This window comes from Trichechus manatus, unplaced genomic scaffold (assembly GCF_000243295.1).
Source record: "Trichechus manatus latirostris isolate Lorelei unplaced genomic scaffold, TriManLat1.0 scaffold00001, whole genome shotgun sequence".
Classification (NCBI taxonomy): Eukaryota; Metazoa; Chordata; class Mammalia; order Sirenia; family Trichechidae; genus Trichechus; species Trichechus manatus.
In genome coordinates this window covers 7,043,239-7,055,404 of record NW_004443937.1, presented here as the reverse complement: position 1 = coordinate 7,055,404, position 12,166 = coordinate 7,043,239, and the positions used below count along the sequence as shown (strand labels likewise).

The 12,166-nt window shown below is 40.8% G+C and overlaps 1 protein-coding gene across 2 annotated transcripts in view; it reads right to left on the bottom strand.

The window, feature by feature from the left end:
* GRM7 (glutamate metabotropic receptor 7) overlaps nucleotides 1-12,166 on the bottom strand; it is a 1,123,177-nt gene that overhangs the window by 338,973 nt on the left and 772,038 nt on the right. For both annotated transcript variants that reach the window (XM_004368286.1, XM_004368287.1), the window contains exons 6-7: nucleotides 9,807-10,007; nucleotides 5,065-5,204 (exon numbers count right to left, since the gene is read on the bottom strand). In XM_004368286.1, the coding sequence (XP_004368343.1) occupies nucleotides 5,065-5,204; nucleotides 9,807-10,007 (341 nt within the window). The remainder of the gene's footprint in view (nucleotides 1-5,064; nucleotides 5,205-9,806; nucleotides 10,008-12,166) is intronic.

Sequence of the window (12,166 nt, the reverse complement as noted above, 5' to 3'; positions counted from 1 at the left end):
CATTTACTACACATGTTGCCCTATGACAATGGTTAACAATCTCACAACACATCAACAATATCCTTACTCAACCTTGGGTTCCCTATCACCAGCTTCCTCGTCCCCTTCTGTCAAAGGCTGATTTTTTGAAAGTAGATCACCAAGCCTTTCTTCAGAGGAGCCTCTGGATGGACTCAAACCACCAATCTTTTGGTTAGCAGCCGAATGCTTAACTATTTGCACCACCTCCCCTAAAATGCAATTCATCTGTTACAGAAGCCTTATCCTAGTATGCCCATGAACACGAAGTGCAGGGACCTGCCCCTCGCTTTTCCTAGCATCTCCATTAGCAAGCCTCATGCTTGACACATTGGAGATGATCAGTGTGTTTGCTGCATTACCCCTTCTTGTGCTTCTTTTCCGGGAAGAGTTTTTTTTATGGAATTTCTTCATAGTAGAATACAAATCTGAAAAAAATAAATCAGGGTTATTTCTGTAGGGGTTGCAGTTGAGAGGGGAAATTGCTTTGCTAGTTGTGTTTTCCTTCAGCAGAATTCTTGTCCTTGCAGAAATATCCTACTAGCAAACCATTCAATCATCTGCTAGTCAACAGAGGAGAAAGGGCCCAGAGCTACTACGCTCAGTAGTGAGGGTACTTGAGTATTCCCTGTAACAGAAGGCACACTGCTCAGCACCCAGATTCCAGATGACTGGATACAGAATGGTAGAGCCAGCTGGTCTACAGCTCTGGGATTCTGAGAATAGACAACTCTGATGTCTCAGCTCAGAAACTCATTTGCAATGACTAACCACAGAGAGAGCTATCCTGAAATTTTTATTTGCTAGATATGATCTAACTGAGGATTGAAAGAGGACCCCTGAGTCCTTGCAAATAAGCAGAAGCACACACGGTACTTGAAATGCTTTGCTTTGTGCTGCTGACTAGAAGAAAGCAAACCACCAAAACTAAGTATGCCCAAATTCCACTGTCAGAACTTTTTAACTGGGTCAGGCTAATTGGAGCAAAAGAAACATCATGAGAAGGGCCAACCATTGGCCAGGATAGCTGAGCTTTGACCCTGGATCTCCAAGTGAGGGGGCAAGGTACCCTCTGGGCACTATACTGTCCTCTTTTTTCTATTCTTTCTTTTTTGCCTCTGAACGTGATTAAAGTTCAAATGAACAATATCCTAAGAGGTCTATGAAAGGTGCCAGCAGGGTGGTCGCCTACCAAAGTCAGTATAGATGCAACACTAGCAGAATTAACCCGTCTTTCTCCCTTCTAAAGATGGCCCTGTTCATGGCTCAGTTATTGATACCTTTAAGTTTCATGCTATACCAAGTGTAAACCACTGTATCCACATGAGGACTCAGGTATCCCCATCCACACTTCCACACGCACCACTCTCATCACGAGGCAGAAGAATCAAAAATGTTCCCACTTAACACAAAGTCAAGCATATACCCTTGGTCTTGCTTCCATAAATAAACACAAAAATTCAAGGTGTATGGTCTGCCCAACCTTCTAGACAAATTAAATAGGGGATTTTAATTTGAGAGCTATTTGGAGTAGTTGGAATGGAATTGTATCATCTTCTATGAAGTTTTCATGGTCCTGTGTTCTCTGCTGTTTTCTGTTCTCTCTCTCTAATTCCTGCAAAGGTCGTTTAAGTCAACACTTATGTTTTTATCATGATAGCCCAAAACTATTTTCTGAACTTTGACTCATATGCATTTCATTTTGGCTAGCGTATACTTTCCAGTTGCCGTGCAGTTGATTCTGACTCATGGCGACCCCATATGTGTCAGAGTACAAGTATACTCCAAAGGGTTTCCAGTAGCTGATTTTTCAGAAATAAATCACCAGGGCTTTCTTCCAAGGGACCTCTGGGTGGACTCATAATTCCAACCTTTCGGTTAACAGCTGAATGCATTAACCATTGCACCACCCAGTGACTCCCTTATTATTGGCTTTTAAATTCATTCAGAATAAAATTTAAAAAATTTTTAGCACAGCCTACATGAGACTGTATGATATGGCTGCTTCCTGTTACTCCACTTTATCCTCCCACCACTCCTTCACCCTTTCCCTTACTGCTTGTACCAACTCCTTGTTGGCCTTCCAGCCTGCTTGGTGACTCGCTCATCACCTTTACCCACTGCAGTTATACTCACCACATCACTTACTTCTCATCCTGTAGGTCCATCCCTACCTCTGTTATTTTCTCTTCTATCTTCTTTTTTTATCACACTTTGCAATTTCCACATACACATCTGTTTACTTGTTTACCATGTAACTCCCTCCTAGATCGTCAGTTGTGTGAAAACAGGGATCACTTTCATTTTGTTCTCCATTGTATACCCATTACCTCTTTGGTGCTTATCACATGATAGGCACTAAAAAAAATACTTGTTGAATGGCTAATCAAATACAAATTTTAGGAAGGATAAGATGCAAACCAAACAAAGGAAAATAAAATCAGTGTTGATGTTGGTTCTTAAAAATAGGGTGCTTTAGGTAATCTGAAGTTGGTAAATGCTAGTTGGGAATTTTTATGTACATAAATAAATTACATATGGCAGGAATTCAACATTGGTGCAGGGGGTATGCTAGAAGACAGTAATGCACCTGCTTATTCTCTCGGGTCTTACAATAAGCCCTGAATGTTTCACATATATACAATCGACCTAGACTCTCTCCTTTAGTCCCAGCTGACCAATCTTTGTATCACACGGGCAACACCCAATAAAAATCACTTTTTGGGTATACCAGCCACCAAAAGTTCGGTAGTTCAAATCCACCAGTCGCTCCTTGGAAACCCTACAGGGCAGTTCTACTCTCTTCTATAGGGTTGCTATGAGCTGGGATTGACTTGACGGCAGCGGGCTTTTTTTCAACCAGTTCATACTGCTTTGATTCTTCTTTTGATTACCACTTCTTAGGTTTAGCTTTTTCTTTCCTTCCTTCCTTCCTTCCTCCCTCCCTCCTTCCCTTCTTTCCTCCTTCCCTCCTTTCTACCTTCCTTCCTTCCTTTCTTTCTTCCTTCCCTCCCTCCCTGTCTCCCTCTCTCCCTCCCTCCTTCCCTCCCTCCCTCCTTCCTTCCTTCCCTCCCCCTTTCTTTCTTTTTTATTTTCTCCCTTTGGCTGAAAGTTTAGTGTGTCTTGGATTAGATACTTTTAGCTTTTTCATTGGTTTTGTCCTTGGCATTCATCTCAGGCATGGCTGGAACCTGCTATCTGACTCCATCTGTTCTAGCATGTCAGATCACAATCCTTTGAACCCAATCATGGTGTCAGCTCACTGGCTGTTGGACAGCAAGTGAGTTAGAACAGATACAAGCAGATCCAGTCCAGGGCAATGTGATAATGAGGCAAATTGGCCTGTGGTGTCTCCACAATCCTCTCTTCTTAGAAACCAGGACCAAAGCAGGACCCCACCAAGACATTGGTTTTATATTCACCTCCCAACAAGCCTTATTCTCAATGATTTACAAAATGCCTCCTAAGGTATAGACTGATAAAGGCTAATGTCATAATTTCCAGCATTGGAAGAGATATTAGAAGAAATTTTCTGGGATAAGGCCCTGCCTGGACAACAGAAAAGTGTGTACTTGTATATACTATGATTTTAAGTTACATATACAAACCTGGGAAAACTAGTATGTTTATTTAAACTAACAATAATTCCAAATGTAGAGCATTGTTAGAATTATTGGAAGTACCCTATTGTTTTCAACACGACATATTAAGAAAGTAAAAAAAAAAAAAAAAAAGGCCCTGATAGCTGTCAGGGAACAGCTAGGCAACCATATTCCAAGGAGAACATAAACAACTTCTGTAGAATATGATAATAATCAGACAAGGCCACCCCATGGCTGCGGTAGAACAAAACAAATACAAGGCCACTCTGTGATCATGTCTGAAACTAAACAGTAACCAGGATACTCTGCAACCACAAACATAACTAACCCTCCCACTCTTCCAGTTCATGTAAGTGTGTCCTGCTCCTAGGTGAGAGACAACCCTAGCTTAGCTTTTATTCTCTCATCTCCTACAAAAAAATCACCGAGATGCACAATCATCAAATTGCCTCCATTTCCTAAGTGTATCCAACCCCAAACTGGTCCCTGCTTCCCTAACCCTCCTTAGAACCAGCAACTCAAGCCCAAAGCCTGTAATAACTCCCAATACTTCCCAATTCATTCGTCCATAACCATCCCACAGTTCTGTGGGCAAGTGCTTTTCTTTCACGGTGCAAGTTAAATAAACCTAAATGACTACAAGGAGCCATGGTGGCACAGTGGTTAATGTACTCAGCTGCTTACTAAAAGGTCCGTAGTTTAAAACCACCAGTGGCTCCACGGGAGAAAGATGTGGCAGTCTGCTTCCATACAGGTTTATAGCCTTGGAAACCCTATGGGGTCGCTATGAGTCAGAATTGACTCAAGGGCAGTAGGACTGGTTTTGGTTTTGGGTGTTTGACTATAGATGGGTTCTTGGTGGTTATGGCTGGTGGACTTTGACAAAACCTTGCACAAGTACTTGGCTGCTTACTCAAGGTCACGTTTTAGAGAAAGAGGTTATGGAAATGGTTAACACTGCAATTAGATAATCTCAGCATAAGCCAAAGTAACTCACTAAAATGCACTTAAAACCAATTAAATTAAAAAACACCACCACCAAATAAGGAAAGAAGAAAGCAAGGAAAGAATGAAGGAAGAAAAGTTATATCAAGAGAAGGATTGTGTGAAAATGCCAGCTGGTAACTTGTTTCTTAAAAAACCTAAACCTCAAATTTTTAATCCCGGCGCTGGGGTCCAGATTAAATGAGACAATCCACATAAAGTGCTGGGTATAATGTTCAGCACAGTCTCAGTATACTTCCCTGCCATTATCATCATCATCATCACCACAATGGTTGCCATATTATGATTGGGCATCAATGCCTTTTGACACCTGGAACAAGTTGCACGTTCACTTGCGTATGCACACCAACGTACAAACAAGAGACACTTGCTGATGTGAGAAGATTAAAAGTCTGCTCGTTCATCACACCAGGGAAGAAGAGAAACAAGGAGAACTCACACTGAGCTGAAGTTCGTCTGTCCACTGCCCAATCAGGCGGTAACCAGGGTTGGTGGTGTTTGTCGTCTGGTACTGAAAGATGTCATAACGTCCAGGTGCATCCCCATTCTTGTTAAACATTACTGGGGTGCCAGCACTGCCTGAAGGAGACATGAAGGAGATATATTTTAGTTAAACAAGATTCGTTCTATCTCTCATGTCGGGTGATAGTCTGGAGACCTGCTGATAGACATGGTATCCGATATCCCCATTGTTTAATGGGTTCCCTAAAAATGGTCTCTGAAATTCATAGGGAAGTGATCTCTATGGACTCCAGATGTTAATTAAAGACAACCTCACTCCTCTTTAAACAATTTTATTTCTCAATGTATCTTAGTATTTTACTCTAATCTTGTCCTACTTTGAAGAATCAATGTTAATTTTCAGACACAACCTTAAATTCTATTAGTAGCAGTAGCAGTTGTTGTTGTGGTATGCTGTTGCGTTAATTCCAACTCATAGCAACCCTATATGACAGAGTAGAACTGCCCCATAGGATTTCCTAGGCTGTAATCTTTATGGGTGGCACAGTGCTTAAGAGCTTGGCTGCTAACCAGAAGGTTGGCAGTTGGAATCCACCAGCCGCTCCTTGGAAACCCTATGGGGCAGTTTTACTCTGTCCTAAGAGTCTATATGAGTCAGAATCAACTCAAAAGCAATGGGTTTGGTTTTGGTAATCTCTATGGGAAGAGATCGCCAAGTCTTTTCTCTCGTGAAGCTGCTGGTGGGTTCGAACTGCCAACCTTTTGGTTAGCAGATGAGTGCTTGAAACATTGCACCACCAGGGTTCCTTAGTAGTCATGGCCATAATAGTAGTGTTGTTTCTGCCTGACACTAAATTGTGGGAGGAAAGAATCATTTCTAAAAACATAAATGAATAAATTTTAAAAAACAAGAGAATATGAGGGCACTGTAAAACTTACAAGCAAAAACAGTGACTTAAATATGTATTTGGATATTGATTGAATTTAAAAATATTTTTTCTGATTATTTTTAGCTGACTTTGTATGTTAACTAGGGTAAAATGCTTAGTTGAGTGCCTGGAAGGTGTTTCATCAATATTGGTTTCTTTCTCATCCTCCCACGTGGGCTTCACTTTTTAAAATGTCAGTCTTAAGATGCAACCATATTTGCCAGGGTTAGACATTGAGGTCAATGTTTAATATTAAACATGGGAAGCAGTTGACAAACCGTATATAGAGAATGAAAGAGATGAATTGTGGATGGTTTCAGCAACAATTACAAAGTAATTGTAATTGGGTGCTATTTTCCTCATAGTCCTTGGAAACAGGAAAAATATAATCGGCCCCATGATATTTGACTGGCATCTGCCTATAGGTTAATGTTGTTGTTGTTTGGGGCCATCGAGTCAGGTCTGACTCATAGTGACCCTACAGGACACAGTAGAACTGCCCCAAAGGGTTTCCAAGGAGCTGAACTGCCAGCCTTTTGGTTAGCAGCCAAGCTCTTAACCACTATGCCACCAGGGCTCCTATAGGCTAATACTAGATCAATATTCTGAGCACAAAATAGTGCTCTATTTCTTACCATTCACAAGAAAGTTTACAGGTATTTACAAGCTGAAACAGAATCACTGAGAACAGAAGATCATTTTGCTTTTTTTTTTTTCAGATAAGTCTTAGGAAGGAGCATGGAGCACTTTTGAGAACTGCTCCTTATAAACTACTTAAGGTGCTTAGGGCTCTACATCTAGTAAGCAGTCTTCAGCTTCTGTGGAATTTGGGCTAACATGATATTTGCATTAATGGCACGGATGAAAGAAAACACAAAGCATGTTAACTGGACAGGACAAAGTATGCTTAAAAAAGATAAAAAAAAAAAAAAAAGTGTCGGCACTTTAGGAAGCAGACACGATGCTGAGAGTAGCCTCACTCAAACAATCACTGAACACAAGAACGAAGTTCAAGAAAGTGTCTAGAAAGAGGTAAAATAGATTGAGCCACAATAGGCACATGAAGTCACAACCCTGTGGGGAAATTACCCCTACTGGAAGAGGGTGTTCAATACCAGAGGCAGTATAAAGGAGCAGCTAAGGAACTCCACACAGTCCTGCAACTACATGTCACAGGATTATACGACATGACTACATATAAAAAATAAAAAAATAAAATAAAACCAGAGATGTGGCAGACTGACTAATGACCCAGCAAACATACCCATGATCCTAATCCCTGGAACCTGTGCATGTGTTACCTTACACAGCATAGAACACTCCAGATGTGAAACAGTTAGGGATCCTGAGATGGGGAGATGATCCTGCAGTATCCAGGTAGGCCCAATGTCATTACAGCAGTACTTATAAGAAGGATGCTGGAGGTGTCAAAAAGAGGAAGCAGGGGATGTGAAGACAAAGGCAAGGGGATGGAGAGATGTGAGGAAAGAGTCATGAGCCATGGAATCTGGGTGGCCTCCAGAAGCTAGAAAAGACAAGGAAACATTCTCCCTAGAGCCTCCGGAAGGAAGGGAGCCCGGCCGACACTTTGACTTTAGCCCAGTGAGACCTGAGTCAGTCTTCTGATGTACAGAACTGTAAGGGAATAAATTTGTGATTTTTAAGTTTGTGGTTATTTTTTGTGGCAACAATAGGAAATTAATACTGAGTTGTAGATCACAGAACATCAAATTTCCTAGTTTTACAGGTGAGAAAAGATACTTAGATCCAGAAGGGGAAGTCACTTGCCTCAGGGCTTCTCAGCTAATTAAACTAGAACAGTGCTTAGTGACTGACTTTGGAATTACATAGAACAGGATTTAAATTCCAGGCCCACCACTTACTATATGTGTGACCTTTAACAAGTTATTTGATCTTGCTCTACTTCTGAGTTTCACTAATAATGCCTTTCTCTTATGGTTAGAATGAAGAGTAAATGTAGTAGTGTATATAAAGTGTTTAGTTCAGTGCCTTTTACATAATGCTCAATAAATGGTAATTATTTTTTGTGGTTTTTATTTTTATGTGAACTCATGTGTTCGGATACATGAGTTCCTTCATGTAGCCTTTTGCCTTGTTCTTTGGAAAAACAGCTTGAGAGATTTTTCCCCTAAGTCCTGAGGAGTTACCTTTTCCCTAGTTTTCAACCCCAGAGGGTTTGTTACTTTTGTCCAGGTTGATTGACATTTCTTGGGTAAACTGTAAACAAGGATGGTTTGATGCTTTTTATATGGCCCTGGGCTGCAGCCTGCCCTGTGATTGGTATATACCTTGCAGGGATTTGTCAATATACTATGCAAATGAACTGACTATATACTATGCAAATGAAGTCACTATAGCCTGATATGCAAATGAAGTATCTGTGGCCTACTGAGAGGGGATTGGTCAGTTTGTGGCCCTGGTGGGTGGGCCATGCCTGAAAATTGACAAGGAGTTTGTATATATATAGAGCCAACCCCAGAGAGGTTTTTCAGTCAGGAAGCAGACAGAAGCAGAAGGAAAGAAGAAAAGAGAAGAAGTAGAGACAGAGAGGAGGCAAGGAACCTCCTAAAAAGCTACACTTGTCAAGGGCTGTAACACTGAAGACAGCAAGAGACCCGGAAGGGGCCCTGGGGCAGAGTCAGTGGTGATGGCAGGGAGGCCAAAGTCAGAGAGGCCTGTCATGAGGAGCCAAGAGGAGATCTGTCCTCCAGGTTCAAGAGGATGCCTGTCCTCAGGGGGCTGAGAGGTGGGCTGCAAGGCTAGGAGGGGGTGTACATGGCAGAGAAGTGTCTGTTTGCTTGCACCACCAAGAGGAGTTGCCAGATGTCTCTTGTACTTAAGAAGGGAGGGATGTTCTCCTCTTTGGGAGAGGCTTCCAGACTTTGCTTGTGTGCTTCTTGATCCTGATCCTGAGCTGTTCCTTGTTGCTTCCTTAATAAACCACTTAACTATAAGTAAGACTATAAGTATGGTCTGTGAGTTCTGTGTGGCCATTACAACGGATTATCAAACCAGAAGAGAAGTGGAGAGTGCCATGGGAGGGATGGCTGGTGTCAAATACTGTTTTCCTAAGATACTTGGACTTGTTTTTCTCTTTCCCATTCCTTGCCATGTGGTTATGTTACTCATTTGTAATACAGTTAGGTTTATTTGACGCTGTTTGTACTCGTTTTGGGTTACACCTACTACCAGGTTTATTTTCATCATTTATTTAATTTTTGGTATGTAAGCATGAACACATGGTAACAGTCAAAACTATAGAAAATGGTATAATCAGAGAAGTGACACTCCCTTTTCATTCCTTCTACCTTAATCCCCATTTCCCACCCATTTCTACCTCCTTTAGATAATTAATTTCTACGGGTTTTATAATTTGTGACATATGCTTATAATCTGCGATGTGATGGTTGTGGCAAGTTACAACCATTAGTTCAATTAACCTGGGTACCTAGACCACCTGTTTCTTCCTCTTTCTCTCCTCCCCTCCCACCCCCAACTTACATTCACCAAGGAAGAATTTTGCTTTGAGCAAAAATCTTGCTATTTCAAGGAAAGGAGGACAAACCATAACCCCCAAACAATTTTTTTGTTCAGGCATTCACTTATTTATGGATTGATTCAATTATTCAAAATTATATAATCAACTAGATTTTTGACACATACTCAAGAGTAAATAACATTGATTGAGCCACAATGTAACCACATAATTTATGAAACACAGAATACCAATACTTACAATTCCAAAAGGTTTGGAAGTTTAGAGACTCACCATTGAAGTTAACATTGCGGATATACTTCAATAACTTCTTGCCCCCGGCTTGCTCCATCTCGGGACAGACCCCCCGGTAGTCGGCACAGAGGTCCTTGTTCATGTGATGAAGGGCATGAGCCATAGCATAGACTGCATCAATCACGAACTGAACCTTCCCCTCCTGCTCATAGTTGGAATCTTTCCCAATTCTCTCCTGCCCTGCACAATAAAACAACAAAGACACACACAAGATTGGTGCTGAATAGAATGTCTAAATTTTCAAATTTCCTTAAAGAAAACAATGCCCATGCTTTCAGGAGAATTCAAACCCTATATCTATATTTTTGGCTCCTATGCTAGGGTGTTTTAATAGTTGTTGGTACCTTACTTTGGAGCATAAACTAACCCCTCACATCTATTAGACAAACTTTATATGAAGCACCCCAGATGACAGTCTTTGTAATAGGACAGCATATTATTCAAAATATAGTGGCCCTGTACAGTCAAAGAATCTCTGAGACAGGAAGCTGGATTACCACATTCAAATGTGCAAAACTCAGTTACTCTAGAAAGATAATGGGCCACAAGACAAATAATAGAAAACAAAATGCCACACCTGAACTCATTACCTTCTTCTATAAACCCAGTCCACCTCCTGTGTGACCTATCTCCATTATTGCCATTACTGGCATCTCAAATGTTTGAGCTAGAAACCATGGTGTCATTTTTCATTCTTTCCTTTCTCTCACTCCCCATTCTCACATACATACATCTAATGAATGGCCAAGTTCTATCAGTTTCACTTTTGGAACACTGAAGAGTTTCAGCCACTCTACCAATGCCCTTTGTATGCGCTCCTCATCTTCTGCAGGGGTGACTACAATGCTAGATGTCTGTCTGTACCAGTCATCCCTCTGTGTTCATCTTTTCATACTGCAGAGATAATCACCTCACCCCCATGCTCTGAATCCTTCAATGGCTCTCCATCACCTACAAAACAAAATCCTAATCCCTTACTCTGTCAACTGAGAGTGTCCATTATTTTGCCAAAATCTGCCTAATAATAATAACATTGATATTAATTAAGTGTCTATTCTGTGTTGGAAGTTTTACATAGATTATTTTTATTTCATCTTCATTTGTACGGGAAATATTATGTATCCTCATTGACAGATAGGAAAGATGAGCCATATAGAGAAGAAATCATCTTCCCAGCGTCATTTACAGGTGGAGCAAGGATGACAGCTCAGGTTGGTCAAACCCCAAAGCCCACATTCTGCCCACTAGCTTGCCCATGCTCTACTCTGCCTTCTACACATTGTTTTGTTCCAGACAGGTCTGACAATTGTTTCCTGCACACATCACACTCTCTCATGTTAAGCTATCTTTGTTCAAGATCTTTGCATTGCCAGAAATATATTTTCTCCACACTTTCCCCCTTCATAGCTTAATTCACTCTCCATGGCCCCCAAAACAAAGGTTGTCTGCCAACACTTAACCCCTCAGTCACAGTTAGGGATTTCCATAAACTTTTTCAAACCTTTCTTATAATGTTAACAATAGTACTTTATTTTAATGATTGATCAGTCAGTCTCTGAGACATTTTTCTTTTCTTTTTTATCCTTATATTGCCAGCACTGAACACAGTATTTGGTACTGAGCAGATACTAAACAGTAGCTGTTGTATTAAATTATACACTTATTAAATACATGGCACCAGCAGCTGTCTTTAGACCTCTTGTCCCTTTACCAAGGAGTAACTATCCCAAGATTGAATTTTACTTTCATAGCAAGACTTCCCAAACTATGTTCTAAGGCATGATTGTGAGGTGAAAGACATCCATAGGAATTCTACAACCCCCACCTCTTCCACTGCAAAACACACAAATTCCTGGAAGTCACTGGGTTTAAAAATAAATAAATAAATAAAAATTAGATTTGTCCACTGGAGACTTTTCTAGAGCATTTAACATCATAACGTAAAGTGTAATCTTCAGGAGGAAAATTCTGCATTTCCCAAATTTATCTGAATTCTTATTTTTCCTCTTCAGAATACACCTTAATATCTTATATGCCATACACTTCTGTGTTTTATATGTAGCTTATTTAGTTATCACCCTACTATAGGCTAACTGGAGCCCTGGTGGCGCAGTGGTTATGAGCTCAGGCTGCTAAACAGAAGGTTGGCAGTTCGAATCCACCAGTCGCTCCCTGGAAACCCTGTGGGGCAGTTCTACTCTGTCCTATAGGGTCGCTATAAGTTGTAATCAACTCAATGGCAACAGGTTATGAGTAGGCTGCTACCAGGCTATCAGTGAATCTAGGCCTTTTCTCTGTATAGAATAGGATTTTTTTTTTTAAGACAAAATACATCATGG